Source organism: Oncorhynchus mykiss, chromosome 11 (assembly GCF_013265735.2).
Source record: "Oncorhynchus mykiss isolate Arlee chromosome 11, USDA_OmykA_1.1, whole genome shotgun sequence".
In the NCBI taxonomy this organism is placed as follows: domain Eukaryota; kingdom Metazoa; phylum Chordata; class Actinopteri; order Salmoniformes; family Salmonidae; genus Oncorhynchus; species Oncorhynchus mykiss.
In genome coordinates, this window is record NC_048575.1 from 13,229,657 (window position 1) to 13,254,096 (window position 24,440).

The 24,440-nt window shown below is 42.4% G+C and overlaps 1 protein-coding gene across 9 annotated transcripts in view; it reads right to left on the minus strand.

Annotated features, from left to right (window-relative positions):
- Nucleotides 1-24,440, minus strand: part of LOC110535292 (histone-lysine N-methyltransferase 2C) — a 224,712-nt gene that overhangs the window by 135,097 nt on the left and 65,175 nt on the right. For all 9 annotated transcript variants that reach the window (XM_036934913.1, XM_036934915.1, XM_036934912.1 and 6 more), the window contains exon 6: nt 6,811-7,075. In XM_036934913.1, coding sequence (XP_036790808.1) covers nt 6,811-7,075 — 265 coding nt within the window. The remainder of the gene's footprint in view (nt 1-6,810; nt 7,076-24,440) is intronic.

The window sequence follows — 24,440 nt, forward strand, 5'->3', positions numbered from 1 at the left end:
ATCATTTGCTAACCCTAAACATCATCTAAATCTTGAAATGAATAATGTGGCAATTTAACAATTGGAGGAGACTACACTGCTTGTTTAACCCTAGATTGTAAACTGATACTTCAGCTAGCAACTGGAACGAGCTGCAACAAACACTCAAACTGGACAGTTTTATCTCAATCTCTTCATTCAAAGACTCAATCATGGACACTCTTACTGACAGTTGTGGCTGCTTTGTGTGATATATTGTTGTCTCCACCGTCTTGCCCTTTGTGCTGTTGTCTGTGCCCAATAATGTTTGTACCATGTTTTGTGCAGCTACCACGTTGTGTTACTACCATGTTGTTGTTATGTTGCTACCATGCTATGTTGTCGTCTCAGGTCTCTCTTTATGTAGTGTTGTCTCTCTTGTCATGACGTGTGTTTTGTCCTATATTTATATTTGATTTATTTTTTATCCCAGCCTCTGTCCCAGCAGGAGGCCTTTTGCCTTTTGGTAGGCTGTCATTGTAAATAAGAATTTGTTCTTAACTGACTTGCCAAGTTAAATAAAGGTTAAATAAAAATACAAAATTCAACAGTAGCTAAGATGGAGACATCACAATCAACCAAACAAGTCCAACAGGCCCTAGTTTATCACACCTGGACTACTGCTCAGTTGTGCCACCAAGGACACAGGCAAATTACAGTTCAACCAGAACTCAAATGTACATGGAAGGCTAATATCAATCTCTCCTGACTCAAAGTCATCACTACTCTTCCTGCATCACTACTCTTCTTTGTGAGAGGCATTGACATGTTTACAGCACTGAATTGTCTGTTCAAACAGCGAACACACAGCTCAGAAACTCATACTCTATAAGACATGCCACCAGGGGTCTCTTCACAGTCCAGAACAGACTCTGGGAAAAACACAGTACTACATAGAGCCATGACTACATGGAACTCTTTCACATCAAGTAACTAAATTGAGCACGGCACAACACGGACTGTGAAGAGGCACGCATACGCACACACACACACACTAACACAAGCACTTCACACACAAACTGTAATAATATTGTAAGATATTTTATAGTGAAAATGTGTAGTAATAGAGCAATGTACATATGTATAATGCACAATGTCTAGTTTGATGTACCGTTTTATTCATGTAGGCCTTTGATTTACGACAAGGTATTGTTTTATTCCTGTTTGGACCACAGGAAGAGCAGCTAATGGGGATCCTTAATAAATACTAGTGACACAACACCATACTCAAGTACAACTTAGAAACCTGTTGATTTAACATTTTAAATATCTAGCAAAATGACAACATATCCAACTACCTAATAGTATAACCTAACACGCTGCTATAGTGAGTTCACAAAAACCTGGCCGTAGTCGTGTTGGACCTGTCGGCAGACATATCAATGAGTCAGTCGGGCATACAGTAATCCTTCCTCTCGAAAGCTGCCACTTCAACAGGAGATAAGGCGATGGCATCTTAAAAATCAGGGCTACATTGGGCTACATTGTAAGGGTCTGAAAGATTATCCTGATGTCCTAATGCCAGGGTTTCTTCATGGCTCACTGCCAAACGCTGTCAACTCACACTGGAGGGGCAGAATACCACTGGTGGAAAGGGAGGGAGGGAACTGCCTGGGCAACCAACACACAGCCTGCCGGCCGAAAAACAATGGTGTTTCTGTAGTGCTATTAGCACAAGCTCACACACACACACAATGTATAGTTAGATACACACTCATCCATAAGGTACACAGTGCCTTTAGAAAGTATTCATACCCCTTGATGTTTTTCTCTCACCCATCTACACACAATACCCCATAATGACAAAATACACCAATATTTTGAAATATTTGCTATTTTTTTTATTTACATAAGTATTCACACACTTGAGTCAATACTTTGTAAAAGCACCCTTGGCAGTGATTACAGCTGTGAGTCTTTATGTAAGTCTCCAAGAGTTATGCATATCTGGACTGTACAATATTTGCCCATTGTTCTTTTAAAAAATCTAAAAGCTCTGTCAAGTTGATTGTTGATCATTGCAAGACAGCCATTTTCAAGGGTTGGCATAGATTTTCAAGACGATTTAAGTCAAAACTGTAACTTGGCCACTCAGGAACATTGAACGTCATCTTGGTAAGCAACCAATTTGACCTTGTGTTTAAGTCTATGGTGGTTTTGAAAGGTGATTTTGTCTCCCAGTGTCTGTTGAAAGCAGACTGAAAAGGTTTTCCTCTAGGATTTTGCCTGTAATTATAGCTTAGATTATTTTATCAAAAAAAAAAACTCCCTAGTGTTTGCCGATGACCAGCATACCCATAACATGATACAGCCACCACCAAGCTTGAAAATATGTGGTACTGAGTGGTGCATTGTGTTGGATTCACCATGCTCAAAGGGATATACAGCATCTGCTTTTTTTAATGTTTACATATTTACCTATTTGTGCCCCTCTCTGCGAGGCATTGAAATACCTCCCTGGACTTTGTGGTCGAATCTGTGCTTGTAATTCACTACTCGATTGAGGGATCTTACAGATAATTGTATGTGTGTGGTCATTCAAAAGTCATGTCAACCACTATCATTGAACACAAGTCCATGTAACTTAAGTGATATATTAAGCACATTGTTACTCCTGAACTCATTTAGGATTGCCATAACAAAGGGGTTGAATACTTATTGCCTTAAGAGATTTGAACCTTTCATTCCTTATTAATTTCTGGAATGTTCGACAAACAAAATTCCACTTTGATATTGTGTGTAGAACAGTGACACAAAAAGTACATTTAATCAATTTCAAATTCAGGCGGTAACAACAAAATGTAGAAAAAGTCAAGTGTGAAAATTTTCTGAAGGCACTGTACATACTTGTCAATAAGACACTCACACAAAAACTCAAGTGTACGTGCGCACACACACACACACACACACACACACACACACACACACACACACACACACACACACACACACACACACACACACACACACACACCAGCCTGACATTTCAGCTGACAGCTAAAGGAGCAATCTGCCGATAGTGTTGCTGATTTAGGGTGTAAATGCAATCAGGCGAACATGACATGGAGGTGAGGATGGCATGTGTGTGTGGGTAGTGCGTGCGTCAGCAGTGTATGAATTTCAGAACTGGGTGAGTGTATAGCAGGCTGCAGCATCTGAGTGTACATGTGTACAAATAAAAATCTATGTGAGGTGCATTACAGTGTGTGTGTGTGTGTGTGTGTGTGTGTGTGTGTGTGTGTGTGTGTGTGTGTGTGTGTGTGTAAGGGATTCCGTTAGGAAAATATGGCGCTGGACATTTGACTGGCAGCATTTTAAATTTACCAGACATTTGAGAAATGTACCGGATCCACATGATGATTTGGGTGCATAAACTGATTAGTGCTCAGAATGACAGATTTAAATTATAGTAATTCATATTTGACAGAACAAGTTGAGAGGATGCAACGATGTGCAGTGATTCTTAACAGATTCTGATGTTAGAAAACCTAGTAGCCTACTGTAAATTCATCTACTATCCCCCATAGTAAAAATCAGTAGACTACTGTAAATTCATCTACTATCCCCCACAGTAAAAAAGTTGACCTACTCTATGCCGGCCTAGCGATGGTTCTGTACTGCTGCAGCTCATTTCCTGGCCAAGTTTACAAATAATAGATACAAACTATATACTGTAATTACTCATATACTTACTACTTTACAGTTGAAATTGAATTGAGAAGGTTTTGGGGATAGTATCTCTTTCAACCCAAAATACTTTAAATCATAACAACTGGAGTGATAGACAAATGTGTGCACCACACAGGCAGACTGAGGCAATATTGCTGGAAGTTAATTGGCAGATATTGTGTTAGATTTGGCTTTTAAAGCCAATAGTGGCTAACCAGGGGTGGGATAATGTTGCGTTGATTAGATAGTTGGGAGCTTGAAGTGTTTAATACTTGTGAGATTTGTTTATGACAGTTTGCGGTGGAACACGTGAACATTGCATGTACTTTTAGAAATGTTTAGCAAGCTACTCATAGGATGGCTGCAAGCTACTGGTAGCTCACGATCAACCTGTTGGAGACCCCTGCTATAGACCGATAAGCATGACCAGTCACATCTATCGATATCTATATTTTTGCAATGGCCACTCCAATACCTTGACTTTGTTATCCTTAATTAAGCCATTTTGCCACAACTTTGGAAGTATGCCTGGGGTCATTGTCCATTAGGAAGACCCATTTGCAACCAAGCTTTAACTTCCTGACTGATATCTTGTGATGTTGCTTCAATAGATCCACGTAATTTTCCTCCTTCATGATGCCATCTATTTTGTGAAGTGCACCAGTCCCTCCTGCAGCAAAGCACCCCCACAACATGATGCTGCCACCCCCGTGCTTCACGGTTGGGATGGTGTGCTTCGGCTTGAAGCCTCACCCTTTTTCCTCCAAACATCACAACGGTCATTATGGCCAAATATTCCTATTTTTGTTTCATCAGACCAGAGGACATTTCTCCAAAAAGTACAATCTTTGTCCCTATATGCAGATCCAAACTGTAGTCTGGCTTTCTTATGGCAGTCTTGGAGCAGTGGCTTCTTCCTTGCTGATCGGCCTTTCAGGTTGTGTTGATATGGGACTCATTTTACTGTGGATATAGATACTTTTGTACCCGTCTCCTCCAGCAGCTTCACAAGGTCCTTTGCTGTTGTTCTGGGATTGATTTGCACTTTTCGAACCAAAGTACTTTAATCTCTAGGAGACAGAATGTGTTTCCTTCCTGAGCGGTATGACAGCTGCGTGGTCCCATGATGTTTATACTTGTGTACTATTGTTTGTACAGATAAATGTGGTACCTTCAGGCATTTGGAAATTGCTCTCAAGGATGAACCAGACTTGTGGAGGTCTACAATTTGTTTTCTGAGGTCTTGGCTTATTTATATTGATTTTCCCATGATGTCAAGCAAAGAGGCACCAAGTTTGAAGGTAGGCCTTGAAATACATCCACAGGTACACCTCTAATTGACTGAAATTATGTCAATTAGCTTATCAGAAGTTTCTAAAGCCATGACATCATTTTCTGGAATTTTCCAAGCTGTTTAAAGGCACAGTCAACTTAGTGTATGTAATCTTCTGACCCACTGGAATTGTGATACAGTTAATTATAAGTGAAATAATCTGTCTGTAAACAATTGTTGGAAAAATTACTTGTGTCATGCACAAAGTAGATGTCCTAACCGACTTGCCAAAACTATAGTTTGTTAACAAGACATTTGTGAAGTGATTGAAAAACGAGTTTTAACCTAAGTGTACGTAAACTTCTGACATCAACTGTATGTGTAGATAGATACATATATATCCATCCAAATATTGGAAAGCTGATAAAAGAAATGTATATTTAAAACGTTATAATGTTATAATGAAATGTTATATTTATTTATTGTTTTTTACCGGCCAAAATCCAGCTATAACCAGCTAACAGAAACCTGCGTGTGTTAACCTCCAGATGTGCTTTCTCCTGACCTTTTCTGCTTCACACTCCAATGAGCCTTATTATAGTGCCAAAGATGACCTTTAACAGGGCCCCATCAGCTCTCACACACAAACACACAACTATAGCTGCATTGCCCTCAGCACAGACAACAAACCAACAATAGGCTTTTTTAAATGCACTGTAACTGTGCCCAGACACACACACACACACACACACACACACACACTTAAGCTCAATCCCAATCATACAGTCAGCAGTGTAGTACATGGCACATAAAAATGAGGCAAGTCATCACATGCTGAGTCCCTCATGTAAGCAGTACTAAAAAAACTGTTGTACATGTTAAGATAGTTATATTTCAACTCAGCCAGCAATCAATATCAAGTCCTTACAGCAAAAGTACAAGCTAAAATATAGTGAATTAATTAACCTGCAATGTGGCCTCCCTCCCCCACTTTGCATTGTGTTAAGTGTTAATGGAAAGTTCCGCTGAGCTAAATGACACAGTAGCGACACACTACTCTCAATCAATCCAATTTATTTAAAGCCCATTTTACATCAGCAGATGTCACAAAGTGCTTATACAGAAACCCAGCCTAAAACCCCAAACAGCAAGCAATGCAGATGTAGAAGCACGGTGGCTAGGAAAAACGCTGCAGAAAGGTCGGAACCTAGGAAGAAACCTAGAGAGGAACCAGGCTTTGAGGGGGGGCCAGTCCTCTTCTGGCTGTACTCAAATAATAATAAGACCCCCCCATCCCAAAAAAAGGGGGTGCCGAGACCTGCTGAACTACTTGGTGCCCCCTTCAACCTCACACATCTTTATGAATACCATTTATGATCAACCGTGAACATAATCAAGACAGTCCACTTACTTCCCAACGTTCCCCTTAAAATCAATTAGCCGGTTCGTAATCATAAATCACACAACAAGTTGTCAGTCAAAACATTGTGGGGGCAGCGGTAGAGAAACACAGCTAACCTGAACACTAAGTAGCGTCATTGATTTCACCCTGACACCACGGTACAGTGTGTATGGTGGCCTGGAGACACGGTTCAAACTTCCCGGTTCAAACCCATTAATTATAACGCTGTCTTTCCACAGACCACCGTCATCAGAATGACAGTGTGATTGAATGCTTATGACTGAATCTCCATGTCTTCACAATCTTGGCTATATGGACATGAATACTGAGCTGGCAAAGACAGTGTGGTTGATTTTCTGGTCACTTGTTTAAAGACATTGAGGGCAAACACACGCAGGGTTGAATCCTAACAACCAAAACCCAAGGTTTTTGTTCTGTCACCACTCACCTCTGTGCTCCCAGAGTCTATGGCTTTGTCCACATAGAGCAGCGAGTCCTGGGCCTCGCCGCGACATACCCCGTCGGACCAGGCGGCACAGTGCAGGTGGGCACAGCACTGGCCTGTGGGGTCAAACAGGGACTGGACGTTGATGTCGTCGGGGAGGCCGATCTGACCAAGCTCGTCCCAGAACTTGGGGGCCGGCTCCTCGCTGAAGGGGTCCGTGCTGCCGGGTGCCGAGGAGGAGTGCAGACCACTGTCCGGAGAGCTGACCCTGGGGAGAGAGACGGGAAAGGTCATGTTGAAGGTCCAGTTTATTCTCACAAACATAGCAGTTAATACAAACATGGCAAATTCCTTTCTAAATACACAAGAACATAAATTAATCTAAAGGGCAAAGGACCTAAACTAAGAACACCAAACATCATGTAAAGCACCAAAGAAAAAACTGGCTAATAGAGAAAGAATCACGAGAGAGCCTGGTATCCAATTTAAAGGGAGAGCTTAGTGCATAGTCTGGGATTTACTGGATGTATGCGTCTGCTTGGGATGGTATTGCTGTCATTAAAAATCAAATCAAAGTTTATTTGTCACATGACAGATTACAGCAGGCGTAAACCACTCACTTACAAGCTCTTCCACAACCATGCAGAGTTCAATATCAGAGGTACCAAATTGAAAATTGTGGCGTCAGGTAGCCAGCCGTAAACCACGGTGGTTAGAGCATTGGGCCAGTAACCGAAAGGCTGCTGGATCAAATCCCCGAGCTGACAAGGTACAAATCTATCATTCTGCCCCTGAACAAGGCAGTTAACGCATTGTTCCCCAGTAAGCTGTCATTGTAAATAAGAATTTGTTCTTAACTGACTTGCCTAGTTAAATAAAAGTAAATAAAAATAAAAATAAACACTAAAAGCTGTTATCCATGTATATGATCTTTAATTCAAACAGTGCTATGACACCATATCAAGGATAAGGAGTGCTCATTGACATGGTCACCACCACCATCCTCTCCTTCTGGAAGAAAGCATCAGGGTGGAGGTTGTCCCTTGGCTAATGCACAAGGACGGGTTGTTCGAGCCCACACAAGCAAACGTACTAGCTTGCTTGACACACACACACTAGCCAGCCTGAAACACACACAATCTCTCTCCATCCCTGCCGGATGCATTCTATTCCAGCCAGTCTGGTGTTGTTGGATGAAGGATCTCGGCCCACAGAGGAGCAGAAAAAAGTGTGAATTACCATTTAAAAAGAGACCCCGGTTTGAGGAAGCCCTTTGCCCAGCGCTGGGCAGCAGTAGGGTGCTAGGGATGAAAGGCTACTGTATACTACACCCCCCAAAAAACAGCTCTACTATAGGGATGTGTTCATTAGGGTGTGAAATGGAACATGTTTTAAAGTGCTTTGCAACAGAAAAAGAAGCTGAGGGTTTCAGTTACTTTTCTTCCATTTAGTACCTAATGAACACAACTTCCTACTCCCAATAAGGTCGATATGAGTTATGGATGGGGGGGGGGGGGGGGGGGGGGGGGTGAGAAGAGGATGGAAGAGGATAGTGCACTGATGGACTATGGTCCTGTCTTCTACATGTAACCAAGTCTTTCCATCCAAAGCTTCATCTATGAATTTAACAGCGGTGCTATTTCCCTCTTAGACCCATCCCTCGGCTGAATGGCAACTTAGACCCATCCCTCGGCTGAATGGCAACTTAGACCCATCCCTCGGCTGAATGGCAACTTAGACCCATCCCTCGGCTGAATGGCAACTTAGACCCACCCCTCGGCTGAATGGCAACTTAGACCCACCCCTCGGCTGAATGGCAACTTAGACCCACCCCTCGGCTGAATGGCAACTTAGACCCATCCCTCGGCTGAATGGCAACTTAGACCCATCCCTCGGCTGAATGGCAACTTAGACCCATCCCTCGGCTGAATGGCAACTTAGACCCATCCCTCGGCTGAATGGCAACTTAGACCCATCCCTCGGCTGAATGGCAACTTAGACCCATCCCTCGGCTGAATGGCAACTTAGACCCATCCCTCGGCTGAATGGCAACTTAGACCCATCCCTCGGCTGAATGGCAACTTAGACCCATCCCTCGGCTGAATGGCAACTTAGACCCATCCCTCGGCTGAATGGCAACTTAGACCCATCCCTCGGCTGAATGGCAACTTAGACCCACCCCTCGGCTGAATGGCAACTTAGACCCACCCCTCGGCTGAATGGTAACTTAGACCCACCCCTCGGCTGAATGGCAACTTAGACCCATCCCTCGGCTGAATGGCAACTTAGACCCATCCCTCGGCTGAATGGCAACTTAGACCCATCCCTCGGCTGAATGGCAACTTAGACCCATCCCTCGGCTGAATGGCAACTTAGACCCATCCCTCGGCTGAATGGCAACTTAGACCCATCCCTCGGCTGAATGGCAACTTAGACCCATCCCTCGGCTGAATGGCAACTTAGACCCATCCCTCGGCTGAATGGCAACTTAGACCCATCCCTCGGCTGAATGGCAACTTAGACCCACCCCTCGGCTGAATGGCAACTTAGACCCACCCCTCGGCTGAATGGTAACTTAGACCCACCCCTCGGCTGAATGGCAACTTAGACCCATCCCTCGGCTGAATGGCAACTTAGACCCATCCCTCGGCTGAATGGCAACTTAGACCCACCCCTCGGCTGAATGGCAACTTAGACCCACCCCTCGGCTGAATGGCAACTTAGACCCACCCCTCGGCTGAATGGCAACTTAGACCCATCCCTCGGCTGAATGGCAACTTAGACCCATCCCTCGGCTGAATGGCAACTTAGACCCATCCCTCGGCTGAATGGCAACTTAGACCCATCCCTCGGCTGAATGGCAACTTAGACCCATCCCTCGGCTGAATGGCAACTTAGACCCATCCCTCGGCTGAATGGCAACTTAGACCCATCCCTCGGCTGAATGGCAACTTAGACCCATCCCTCGGCTGAATGGCAACTTAGACCCATCCCTCGGCTGAATGGCAACTTAGACCCATCCCTCGGCTGAATGGCAACTTAGACCCATCCCTCGGCTGAATGGCAACTTAGACCCACCCCTCGGCTGAATAGCAACTTAGACCCATCCCTCGGCTGAATAGCAACTTAGACCCACCCCTCGGCTGAATAGCAACTTAGACCCACCCCTCGGCTGAATAGCAACTTAGACCCACCCCTCGGCTGAATAGCAACTTAGACCCATCCCTCGGCTGAATAGCAACTTAGACCCATCCCTCGACTGAATAGCAACTTAGACCCATCCCTCGGCTGAATAGCAACTTAGACCCATCCCTCGGCTGAATAGCAACTTAGACCCATCCCTCAGCTGAATAGCAAACCAAGTGGCGGAGCTGCTATTGGGCTGAGAAACCAATTACAGATTATGCCTTAAAGGGATAGTATTTCAAATGGAGGGTTTAATGGTGAAGGATCCAATGAGGGAGCCAAAAACCCTAATACGCAATCTCCTATCCGTTTTCCTCCACTTTCTCTCCCTCTCGTGTTCGCTCTAATTTTGCTCAGCTGTGGCTCGTTCGACCGTAATTTTCAACTTTGCCATGAAAACGCTGCAGCTTTAATTATGAGCTAAATAACCTTATAGAGGTTATGGACATGTCTTCTAGGCAAATTATAATTTGCAGAATTTATGGCCCAATTGTCTTATTTGCAGAACCATGTGTTATTCCATTCAAATGGGTGTGCTTTTTTGGAGATGGATTGACATGAATGATATCAGAAGTTGCTTATTCGTGTGATATCAACAGCCTTTCCATATGTTCATTTACCATAACTAATCATAGTGTTCGATCAAAGCTGTATGAGTGGAGTCAGGTCAAGCTGTCCAGGGGGAAACGTTTCAAAACATTTCATGACTAGTGAACGCAACACACATTTATCCAAACCAAGCCCATATCCCACCTTGGTGAATGTGCTGGCTCCATGTGTGAATAGGAAGACGAAACCGGTGTTAAGGTGTCAGCATTCTTTAGTTCGCATGGCGGTTAGCTGAAGTTGGCTAGCCGAACTGAACGGGAGTGCACACTCCCTTAAAAGAAGAGCGGTGCACACTCCCTTAAAAGAGAAGTGCACACTCCCTTAAAAGAAGAGCGGTGCACACTCCCTTAAAAGAAGAGGGGTGCACACTCCCTTAAAAGAAGAGGGGTGCACACTCCCTTAAAAGAAGAGGGGTGCAGACTCCCTTAAAAGAAGAGGGGTGCACACTCCCTTAAAAGAAGAGCGGCGCACACTCCCTTAAAAGACATTTGTTTGCCCCCCCCCCCCCCCCCCCCTCGAAAAAAAAAAAAAAAAAAAAACTTGCTGGAGGACAAAACGGCATAAAATGTCGGAATAATATAGGCACAAACTCTTCAGATCTTTTTCGTCTAGGAAGCATGCGGACGCCTTTACTCTCTCCCTGAGAAAAAGCAGTTTCATTAGGCCTGTGATTACTTTGGGCCTGTCAAAGCTACTTTCAATTAGATCACCTTAATGAGACAGTAATTAGCGACTACACACAGACAATGACTATAGAATAAGGAAAGCGCGATGGACAGACACAGACCAATTCATGCATGTATACACAAATGCAGAGAGCGAGAGGAGACATGAACTCACTCATGCACATTTATCAACACATGCAGTCATGAGGTCATGCACCCCCTTTCAAAACCTTTCATCTTATTACCAGACAAAACAACTTGCAAGGAGTGAGAGTTCATCAAGTCCATGAAGTAAGTAGAAGGACTTACACTTGAGGTACATTTCAAATCAAACAGGCTAAAGTCAATTCAAGAGATAGGCTACTTTCTCCACCGTCTCCTCTGATATATCCCTAAACGGTGATTCATCACGTTGCTATTCAGGCCAAAACAGAATTGGGTCACTAGGGCTCAGTTCATGTGAACTGTCCCCAGTCCACCTTAACACTTCTCTGACACGGTCCACCTTAACACTTCTCTCTCTCTTGCTTGTTATTGTTTTCATTCCTAGCTCCCTCTGTCTAGAACTGGCACGGCGCCAGCACTGGACTGACCGACCAATCACAGGGCTCCAACGCGACAATGCACTGCGCCGCGTTGGCCCCCTGCCAGGAACCTCGCTGGGTGAGAGCATTACGTCACCGCCCCCTCGGATTGGTTCAAAAGAGCTGAGCAAATTAGGAGGCCAGCCAATGGGCCCTGGGGTGTCTTCTGACGGTAGGTCTTTGTCAACAGTGGATCACGTGGAGCTGAAGTGACAGGGGGGAGGGAGAGAGAACAGACAGAGAAAGAAAGAGAAAGAAAGAGCAAAAACAAGCAAGAGAAATAGTGACAGAAAGATTAAGCGGTAAGGAGAGAGAACAGAGAGAGAAAGAGACACAGACAACTGGGGAGAGAGCGAGAGACCAAGACAGACAGGCAGAGACAGAGAGAGACAGGCAGAGAGGGGGGGAAAGAAGGAACAGCACATCAGAAATCAGCTCAACGTAACTGTAGAAACCAGAGAATCAAACCACTTCTGGGAAAATTGTAATACACTAAAACAAGAAAGAGTTATCTATCCAAGACAGAGATGTATGGATAAACCACTTCTCTAATCTTTTTGGCTCTATAACAAATAGCAAATAAATATACATGAATAAATACAAATCTTAGAACCAACTATTAAAAGACAAGCAGAACCCACTGGATTCTGCAATTACAAAGAATGAACTACAGGACAAAACACAAACCTCCAACAAAAAAAGTCCTGTGGTATTGATGGTATCCTAAATGAAAAGATAAAATATAGACCAAAGTCCTATTGACTATACATAAACTTTTGAACCTCATCCTCAGCTCTGGCATCTTCCCCAATATTTGGAACCAAGGACTGATCACCTCAATCCACAAAAGAGAAGACAAATTTGACCCCAATAAATACAGAGTGATATGCATCAACAGCAATCTTGGGAAAATCCTCTGCATTATCATTAACAGCAGACTCATACATTTCCTCAGCGAAAACAATGTACTGAGCAAATTGGCTTATTACCAATCGGGATGCACGATATAGTCGGTGAATATATCTGAATAGGGCCAACGTCGGGATCGGCCCGATGTCTAGTTTCACACCGATGTTAAAAACCGATGTCAACGCTGTGCATACCTATATAACTTAGGTACAGGACGTAATGACGGCGCATAAAATTTTGCGCTACATGTGCATCACAGCATTCCTAACCTAGCCCACAATGTCTGCTGTGTGGATCGAGCAGTCAACAAGTCGAGCAGGCATTTGAAAGAGTAAGAACATTTAAGCGAGACAACTCAAAGGCGAAATCCATTAATGGAATTCATTGCCCTTGACAATCAACCTTCCTCTGTCTTGGGTGATGTTGGCTTTCGCCGACTGGTCGAGCACCGGTACACACTACCAAGCGCTCTATTTTTCAGATGTTGCCCTGCCGGAGTTACACAGTAATAGTGTCACTGCTATTAGCTTCACGAAATACACACTATGGAACACCGTTTGGGTCTTTGCGTGTCAAAAAAGATGCAGTAGCGCTGTCAAAGCTGTACAAAAACGTCTGCAAACAAGCAAACACCGGCAGCGATGGCACCATTTGTTCAACCGCAACTTCTGGGGTAGCTAGCTAGCACCAATACAACCTGCCTGAAAACAATAGAAACTGCAGTCATTTTTATTATTCTTAGTAATGATTTAGCGAGGTTGCCACTTGTTGTTCGCCTGTTGATATTGCCAGCTACTTAACCCTGTTGCCCAAAGCTAACATTATAAGTAGCCAGCTAGCTTCATCTGGTTAGCGAGGCTCGACCAGACCGTGTTGTGACGCTCGTCACAATAAGGATTAGGCACAATAGTGGAATTTGCAGTTTGATTCAAAATTAAAGTATGTCATTGACAGTGATGCAAATTAATACAAATAGTGGAATTATACCATACTTTTATTTTGAAGGTTAACTGCAAAGTCCGCTGTTGTGGCTAATCCTTATTGTGAATAGCTTCACATAGATGGGTCTGACCACCATTAATCAAATAAGAACTGTCTTATAAATTAGGGTTATTTTAGATGATGACACCTAGCTAAATAGTTAGCTAGTTAACTATAGCTACTGAAAGAGATTGTCGTTTTGCAATGTTTTTGGGGAAGAACTACATTGTTTGCATCCATGAGCTAGCTAGCTTTTTTTTATGACCAGCCCTGTAGGTGTGCGAGACAACTTTACCAGCATCATAGAATACGTATCGATGAATCGTTGTGACATATGAAATACAAGTGATAGTGTAATCAATGTGTAATAACAATGTAAAAAATGTATGAACATGTATAAATTATGTTATTATGTGTAGTCACATTCAGGTCCTGATTGGTGAAATAGTGTTGTTTGACACGCAACGACCCAAACGGCGTTCCATAGAAATCCTGGTTGAGAATGAAGCAACTGAACAACGAAACAGCACAGCAAGTAAGTGAAAGAAATAGGTTTTGATCATGTTTCACTGGTAATGGGGACATACGTAAACGCCAACAAATTAACTTTTTGGTCAGTGTGGTGTGTGTGTAACCTTTATTTAACTAGGCTAGTCAGTTAAGAACAAATTCTTATTTACAATGACGGCCCGGACGACGCTGGGCCAAACAAATTCATGGAAAGCAGTGTTAGGGGAAAAACATACAACATTATAGAATCCATGTACACAAACAACAATTGTGCGGTTAAAATTTGCAAAATACATATCTTTCCACAGGGCCATGGGGTTAGACAGGGATGCAACTTGAGCCCCACCCACTTCAACATATATATCAACAAATTGGCGAGGGCACAAGAACAGTCAGCAGCATCCAGCCTCACCCTACTAGAATCTGAAGTCAAATGTCTACTGTTTGCTGATGATCTGGTGCTTCTGTCCCCAACCAATGAGGCCCCACAGCAGCACCGAGATCATCTGCACAGATACTGTCAGTCCTGGGCCATAACAGTAAACCTCAGTAAGACAAAAAATAATGGTGTTCCAAAAAAGGTCCAGTTGCCAGGACCACAAATACAAATTCCATCTCGACATTGCCCTAGAGCACACAAAAAAACTATACGTACCTCGGCCTAAACATCAGCGCCAGAGGTAACTTCACAAAGCTGTAGACAAGCTGTGAAACAAGGCAAGAAGGCCCTTCTATGCCTTCAAAAGGAACATAAAAGTTGACATAACAATTAGGATCTGGCCAAAAATACTTGAATTAGTTATAGAACCCATTTCCCTTTATGGTTGTGAGGTCTGGGGTCCGCTCACCAACCAAGAACACACAAAATGGGACAAACACCAAATTGTGACTCTGCAACGTAAAATACCAAATAATGCATGCTGAGCAGAATTAGGCCGATAGCTGATAATTATAAAAATCCAGAAACAAATAAATATAAATTCATACAGTTGAAGTTCGAAATTTACATGGGTCATGGTTCACCTTCCAGCAGGATATCCGTCCCAGTCTCAAATCTCTGGAAGACTGAAACAGGGTTCCCTCAATAATTTCAGTGTATTTAGCACCATCCATCATTCCTTAAAATTCTGACCAGTTTCCCAGTCCCTGCCGATGAAAAACATCCCCACAGCATGATGCTGCCACCACCATGCTTCACTGTGGGGATGGTGCTCTCGGGGTGATGAGAGGTGTTGGGTTTGCGCCAGACAAAGCGTTTTCTTTGATGGCCAAAAAGCTCAATTTTAGTATCATCTGACCAGTGGACCTTCTTCCATATGTTTGGGGAGTCCTTTTGGCAAACACCAAATGTGTTTGCTTATTTTATTCATTAAGCAACGCCTTTTTCTGGCCCCTCTTCCGGAAAGCCCAGTTCTGTGGAGTGTACGGCATTATGTAGTCCTATGAACAGATACTGCAAAGCTCCACAGCTGAGATTGGAGTTCCTTCAGGGTTATCTTTGGTCTCTTTGTTGCCTCTGATTAATGCCCTCCTTGCCTGGTCTGAGTTTTAGTGGGAGGCCCTCTCTTGGCAGGTTGTGGTGCTATATTCTTTCCATTTCTTAATAATAGATTTAAATGGTGCTGCACAGGATGTTCAAAGTTAATATTTTTTTTATAAATAAACCCTGATCTCTACTTCTCCACAACTTTGTCCCTGGCCTGTTTGGAGAGCTCCTTGGTCTTCATGGTGCCACTTGCTTGATGGTGCCCTTTGCTGAGTGGGGTTGCAGACTCTGGGGCCTTTCAGAACAGGTGTGTATATCTACACTGAGATCATGTGACACTTCATGTGACACTTAAATCAAGTTCACCTGTGTGCAATCTATTTAACTAATTATGTGACTTCTGAAGGTAATTGGTTGCAACAGAACTTATTTTGTGGCTTCATAGTAAAGGAGGTGAATGCATACAGTTGAAGTCAGAAGTTTACATACACTTAGGTTGGAGTCATTAAAACTCGTTCTTCAACCACTCCACAAATGTCTTGTTAACAAACTAAGTTTTGGTAAGTTGGTTAGGACATTACTTTGTGCATGACAAAATAAATTTTTCCAACAATTGTTTACAGACATATTATTTCAGTTATAATTAACTGGTCAGAAGATTACATACACTAAGTTGAATGTGTCTTTAAACAGCTTGGAAATTCCAGAAAATTATGTCATGGCTTTAGAAGCTTCTGATAGGCTAATTGACGTCATTTGAGTCAATTGGAGGTGTTACTGAAAATGTATTTCAAAGCCTACCTTCAAACTCAGTGCCTCTTTGCTTGACATGGGAAAATCTAAAGAAATCAGCCAAGACCTCAGAAAAAAAACCTCCAAGACCTCCACAAGTCTAGTTCATCCTTGGGAACAATTTCCAAACGCTAGAAGGTATCACGTTCATCTGTACAAACAACAGTACGCAAGCAAAAACACCATAGGACGACACAGCCGGGTTCTTTTGTGCAAAAAGTGCAAATCAATCCCAGAACAACAGCAAAGGATCTTGTGAAGATGCTGGAGGAAATAGGTACAAAAGTATCTATATCCACAGTAAAGAGCGTCCTATATCGACGTAACCTGAAAGGCCACTCAGCAAGGAAGAAGTCACTGCTCCAAAACCGCCATAAAAAAGCCAGACTACGGTTTGCAACTGCACATAGGGACAAAGATCGTACTTTTGGAGAAATGTCACCTGGTCTGATGAAACAAAAATAGAACTCTTTGGCCATAATGACCATCGTTATGTTTGGAGGAAAAAAGGGGAGGCTTGCAAGCCGAAGAACATCGTCCCAAACGTGAAGCACGGGGGTGGCAGCATCATGTTGTCGGGGTGCTTTGCTACATGAGGGACTGGTGCACTTCACAAAATAGATGGTAACATGAGGGAGGAAAATTATGTGGATATATTGCAACATCTCAATACATCAGTCAGGAAGTTAAAGCTTGGTCGCAAATAGGTCTTCCAAATGGACATTGACCCCAAGCATACCAAAGTTGTGGCAAAATGGCTTAAAGGACAACAAAGTCAAGGTATTGCAGTGGCCATCACAAAGCCCTGACCTCAATCCTGTAGAACATTTGTGGGAGGAACTGAAAAAGTGTGTGCGATCAAGGAGACCTGCAAACCTGACTCAGTTACACCAGCTCTGTCAGGAGGAATGGGCCAAAATTCACCCAACGTATTGTGGGAAGCTTGTAGAAGGCTACCTGAAACGATTGACCTTTGTTAAAACAATTTAAAGGCAATGCTACCAAATACTAATTCAGTGTATGTAGCAAACTTCTAACCCAATGGGAACGTGATGAAAGGAATAAAAGCTTAAATAAATCACTCTCTCTACTATGATTCTGACATTTCACATTCTTAAAGTAAAGTGGTGATCGTAACTGACCTGAGAGAGGAAATATTTACTTGGATTAAATGTCAGGAATTGTGAAAAACTGAGTTTAAATGTATTTGGCTAAGGTGTACGTAAACTTCTGACTTCAACTGTATGCACACATAAAATTTGAGTTTTTCAAAATAAGTATTTTTTTTTCATTTCCCTTCACCAATTTGGACAATTTTGTGTATATTACATGAAATCCAAATAAAAATCTATTTAAATTACAGGTTGTAATGCAACAAAACAGGAAAAACACCAAAGCTCGAAAACTTTTGCAAGGCACTGTAGGTGAAATACCAGTGTTCCACCACCGCAGCCAGATTTGTGACCGGTTGCCACAAGAAAAGGGCAACTAGTGGTGGACAAACACCACTAAATTAGGGCTGGGCGGTATACCGTATTTTATGATACACCGGTATTGATGCAGGGACTGGTTTGGGTTTTTACTTTACCTACTATAAAAGGTATTTGAATGTTTGGTTTGCTAAATGTGATACGCCATGTGTAATGTCAATTTTTATAGTTTACTTCGCTATCTTAGTCATCTCTCTCTCTCCACTCTTTCTCTCTCTCTCTTTCTGTTCCTCAACCACGTAACACTTGCGTTCAGTCTGCCTGGTCAATGCAGCACATGCAACAATGTTGATGACAACGATGCTGTTTTCACTTTGCTTCTTAATATAAATTCACTAGTGTTCTATAATGACACTATTAGTTTGTGTTTCTTACATCAGGAAACAGGTCGTTTGTCTTTTCTTAGCAGGTTGGCCTAAATCTTGTGAGATGCTAATAGCTAGCTAGCTAATAAATGTACTGAGTAAGAGCAAACATAGCTAGCCAATACAGCTGGATAACACCAGTGATGGTGTAGACCTAAATCAGCATGTTATTTGTACAACAGTATCTTCTAAATCAAAGAAGAATATGCAAAGCAAGAATATGTTAGCTACATGAAGTAGCCAAGAGAAACCATGCAATGTAGCCAAAGCTAATAGGCTCCCATAGGAAACACTTAAACACTTTAGTTCCTACACTGTCACAATAACTCCTCCCTGGCATTATAATTCGTTGTCATCTCAAACAACACTGGATTCAAAGTGCCCATTATTCTAACTACAGAATTAGAATAGTCATTCTATTATGACGCCAACAGTTCTGCTCTAATTCGCGAGTCAAATGGCAATTGCAACATTTGGTTGAATATAAGTCCTAGATTATGTGCCCATATCGTGCCGCCCTGCGTGGCAGTGTGGAAATTATCTCAATTGAGCAGTGGTGTAAAGTACTTAAGTAAGTAAGGTTTTTTTTTGGTATCTGTACTTTAATATTTTTGACAACTGTTACTTTTACTTCACTACATTCCTAAAGAAATGCATGCACTTTTTATTCCACACATTTTCCCTGACACCTAAAAGTACTCGTTACATTTTAAATGCTTAGCAGGACAGGAAAATGGTTCAATTCACACACTTGTCAAGAGAACATCCCTGTTCATCTACTGCCTCTGATCTGGAGGACTCACTGAACACAAATGCTTTGTTTGAAAATTATGTCTGAGCATTGGAGTATGCCCCTGGCTATCTGTAAAAAAAAAAAAAAGATTTAAAAACTAGAAAATGGTGCCATCTGGTTTGCTTAATTTAAGGAATTTGAAATTAGTTTTAATTTTGATACATAAGTATATTGTATCATTTACATATACTTTTGATACTGAAGTACATTTAAAACCAAATACTTTATGCTATTACTCAAGTAGAATTTTACTGGGTGACTTTCACATTAGTAACTTCTATTGAAGTATCTTTACTTTTACTCAAGGACTACAAATTAGGTACTTTTTCCACCACTGCAATTGAGGGCAGGAAATGCAGAAATTATAAAAAGGCGTGAAATTTGTTTTGAAGTTGAACTGAACAGTATAAAACAATCAGAAAGGAGAAAGACTCATTGAAATTACTTAGAATGTATGTGTTGCCACACTAGGATCACTCATAAAGCAAATGTAAAACTGTTATCATTCTGTCATACCGTCCAATTTGGTTTTTTAAATACCGGGATATATTTTGGCCATATCGCCCAGCCCTATTGTAAATACCAATATTTATGGGAACATTTATTTTCCCTTTCATACTTCAACTCATTTGCATATTGTTCCAACATTGCCAATAATATTACATTTGAAATGTCATTACATGGGCTTGTTCCTACTATCATTTTCACTATATACTTTACCTGTTGGGGATGTCATTTGAAAACATAATGTTAACTTTCACAGCTATGCGGATGACACACAGCTGTACATTTCAATGAAACATGGTGAAGCCCCAAAATTGCCCTCGCTAGAAGCCTGTGTTTCAGACATAAGGAAGTGGATGGCTGCAAACGTTCTACTTTTAAACTCGGACAAAACAGAGATGCTTGTTCAACGTCACAAGAAACAAAGGTATCTTCTGTTGAATCTGACAATTAATCTTGATGGTTGTACAGTCGTCTCAAATAAAACTTAAGGACCTTGGCGTTACTCTGGACCCTGATCTCTCTTTTGACAAACATATCAAGACTGTTTCAAGGACAGCTTTATTCCATCTACGTAACACAGCAAAAATCAGAAATGTTCTGCCCGAAAATGATGCAGAAAAATGAATTCATGCTTTTGTTACTTCTAGGTTAGACTACTGCAATGCTCTACTTTCCGGCTGCCCGGATAAAGCACTAAATAAACTTCAGTTAGTGCTAAACACGGCTGCTAGAATCTTGACTAGAACAAAAAAAATGTATCAAATTTTATCAGTGTAGATAGGCTAGCTTCCTGTTAAGGCAAGGGCTGATTTCAAGGTTTTACTGCTAACCTACAAAGCATTACATGGGCTTGCTCCTACCTATCTTACCCACTTGGTCCTGCCGTACATACCTACACGTACGCTACGGTCACAAGACGCAGGCCTCCTAACTGTCTGTCCCTAGAATCTCTAAGCAAACAGCTGGAGGCAGGGCTTTCTCCTATAGAGCTCCATTTTTATGGAATGGTATGCCTACCCATGTGAGAGACGCAGACTCGGTCTCAACCTTTAAGTCTTTATTGAAGACTCATCTCTTCAGTGGGTCATATGATTGAGTGTAGTCTGGCCCAGGAGTGTGAAGGTGAACGGAAAGGCACTGGAGCAATGAACCACCCTTGCCGTCTCTGTCTGGCCGGTTCCCCTCTGTCCACTGGGATTCTCTGCCTCTAACCCTATTACAGGGGCTAAGTCACTGGCTCATGCCATCCCTAGGAGGGGTGTGTCACTTGAGTGGGTTAAGTCACTGACGTGGTCTTCCTGTCTGGGTTGGCACCCCCCCCCCCCCCCTTGGGTTGTGCAGTGGCTGACATCTGTGGGCTCTAATCGGCCTTGTCTCAGGATGGTAAGTTGGTGGGGGGGCTGTGCTTTGGCAAAGTGGGTGGGGTTATATCCTGCCTGTTTGGCCCTGTCTGTGGGTATCATTGGATGGGGCCACAGTGTCTCCTGACCCCTCCTGTCTCAGCCTCCAGTATTTACGCTGCAGAAGTTTATGTGTCGGGGGGCTAGGGTCAGTCTGTTATATCTGGAATATTTCTTATTTCTTATCCGGTGTCCTGTGTGAATTTAAGTATGCTCTCTCTCGGAGGAGGAGGACCTGCGCCCTAGGACCATGCCTCAGGACTACCTGGCATGATGACTCCTTGCTGTCCCCAGTTCACCTGGCCGTGCTGCTGCTCCAGTTTCAAATGTTCTGCCTGCGGCTATGGAACCGTGACCTGTTCACCGGACGTGCTACCTGTCCCAGACCTGCTGTTTTCAACTCTCTAGAGACAGCAGGAGCGGTAGAGATACTCTCAATGATCGGCTATGAAAAGCCAACTGACATTTACTCCTGAGGTGCTGACCTGTTGCATCCTCGACAACTACTGTGATTATTATTATTTGACCCTGCTGGTCATTTATGAACATTTGAACATTTTGGCCATGTTCTGTTATAATCTCCACCCGGCACAGCCAGAAGCGGACTGGCCACCCCTCATAGCCTGGTTTCTTCCTAGGTTTTGGCCTTTCTAGGGAGTTTTTCCTAGCCAACGTGCTTCAACACCTGCACTGCTTGCTGTTTTTCTGTACAACACTTTGAGATATCAGCTGATATAAGAAGGGATATATATATATATATATATATATATATATATATATATATATATATATATATATATATATATATATATATATATATATATATATATATATATATATATATATATATATATATATATATATACACACATACATACATATACACATACATACATATACACACACACACATTTGATTTTATATGTCTATATTTATTTTTTTACTTTTGTGAGTGTAATTTGATTGTTTATTTCCCTTTTGTTTCTAGTCTATTTCACTTGCTTTGGCAATGTAAACATATGTTTGCCATGCCAATAAAGCCCACTGAATTTCGAGACAGAGGGGGCAGCGACAGAGAACAGAGAGCGAGAAATAAACATGGAAAGAAACAAAAACATGGGAAAAGAACAAAAACTAGCAAGGGAAAATAGCGACAGCATGAGTGAGCGGAGAGGTGACCGAGAGAAGAGAACTTGACAGGGAGAGAGGACGAAGCGCAACCGAGAGAAGAGAACTTGGCAGGGAGAGAGGAGAACTTGGCAGGGAGAGAGGACGAAGCGCAACCGAGAGAAGAGAACTTGACAGGGAGAGAGGAGAACTTGGCAGGGAGAGAGGACGAAGCGCAACCGAGAGAAGAGAACTTGGCAGGGAGAGAGGACAAAGCGCGACAGAGAGAAGAGAACTTGGCAGGGAGAGAGGAGAACTTGGCAGGGAGAGAGGACGAAGCGCGACAGAGAGAAGAGAACTTGACAGGGAGAGAGGACGAAGCGTGACAGAGAGAAGAGAACTTGGCAGGGAGAGAGGACGAAGCGCAACAGAGAGAAGAGAACTTGACATGGAGAGAGGAGAACTTGACAGGGAGAGAGGAGAACTTGGCAGGGAGAGAGGACGAAGCGCGACAGAGAGAAGAGAACTTGACAGGGAGAGAGGAGAACTTGGCAGGGAGAGAGGATGAAGCGCGACAGAGAAGAGAACTTGACAGGGAGAGAAGACGAAGTGCGACAGAGAGAAGAGAACTTGGCAGGGAGAGAGGAGAACTTGGCAGGGAGAGAGGACGAAGCGCGACAGAGAAGAGAACTTGACAGGGAGAGAGGAAGAAGCGCGACAGAGAGAAGAGAACTTGACAGGGAGAGAGGAAGAAACGCGACAGATACAACATCGACAGAGAGAGATCAGAAATACATAAATTGAATTGAAATTTAATTGAGACAACAGCGACAGAGAGAACATAGACACAGAACAAACATAGGCCAGGGCTAGAGAAGCTGGTAGGGCCTGCCAGTAAAATCCTCTCTTTTCCTTCATGGATTTCTCTCCTCTACCCCTCCATCAAGTGACTAATCATTGGGCACCACATTAATTGACCCAAATTGAATTCTAGCGCCTGGGTTCATTAGCATGAGCTTATTTATTTGGGTCATGGTACTCCAGCTCTCTTCCTCGCTCTCTTTCCCTCGCTCTCCAAGCCTCAAACAATGCATAATAGGGGAGAACGCTCATTTTGTTTGATGGAGAAACTTGGACACAGGGGTTAATCTGTTTCCAGCCAGTGAGTGACAAAGCCCTTGGTAATATTCATTAGAATACACCATAGCAAAAGGTTTTGCAAGGCAAAAAATTGTACTTCTAATTGGACTAGTTCAAATAATCCCTCACTGTTTAAGTCAGTTTTCTTCTGTTTGGTGCCTAATAAATATGACCCTGAAGAACATTTGAGTAATTATTTCACTTTTTTTAGGTCCAGCAGCTTCTCTGGTGGGAGTCTGGGAGAAGTCTTCCATCTTTAAGCATAACAAATATGCTTACTATTTATTTACCATTTACAAATCACATTCCATCACCAAGAGTGCCTTGCAAAAGTATTCAGACCTCTTTGATTTCGTCACGTTTTATTGTGTTACAAAGTGGGATTCATATTGATTTAATAACTTTTTGTCAACAAATCTACACAAAATACTCTAAATGTCAAAGTGGAAGAGGAAATAACATTATTTTAAGTTTAATAGAAGTTAACTAAAATAGTCATTGCATAAATGTTCAGCTCCCCGAATAAATAAAACATTTTTTTTCCAAACTTATGAGCGATCCACGATATATATATACATACATCATACATATACATACATGGCTTTCAGGTCAGTCTATAAAAATTGCCTTTTTGTTCAATTTAACCAGAACCATGCACATTCACTAATAATACAGCTGGCACTATAGAAAAGTAACATTGGTCCCATAAACAATGTCTCAAGCACAAGCCCAAGTGCTAGTGAGTAGCCAGCTAATATTTTTATTTCAAGTTCAGCCAACTTGGATCCAGGTCCAATTTCACAAGCTCTGAATTCAGCAACAAGGTAAAACAGTTGAATTGTTCTGTCGGCCTCCAACTGTTTGAACAGCATGCTAGCCTGTCAACTTTGTTCAGATGTTGAAATCAAGTGGCCTACCTTATTTCTCAGAATGAAAACGAGTTGTAAATTCCTTAAAGGTTTTATGCTATTTGCACGTTTATAAAACACAGACTAAACAGCTAGTATAACAATCTTTATTCGACAAAAATGTTGCTAGCGACACGTGGACAGTAAAGCTCACGCGACAAACTGAGCATTACTTTTCCAGAATGAAAGTTCACTGGTGCA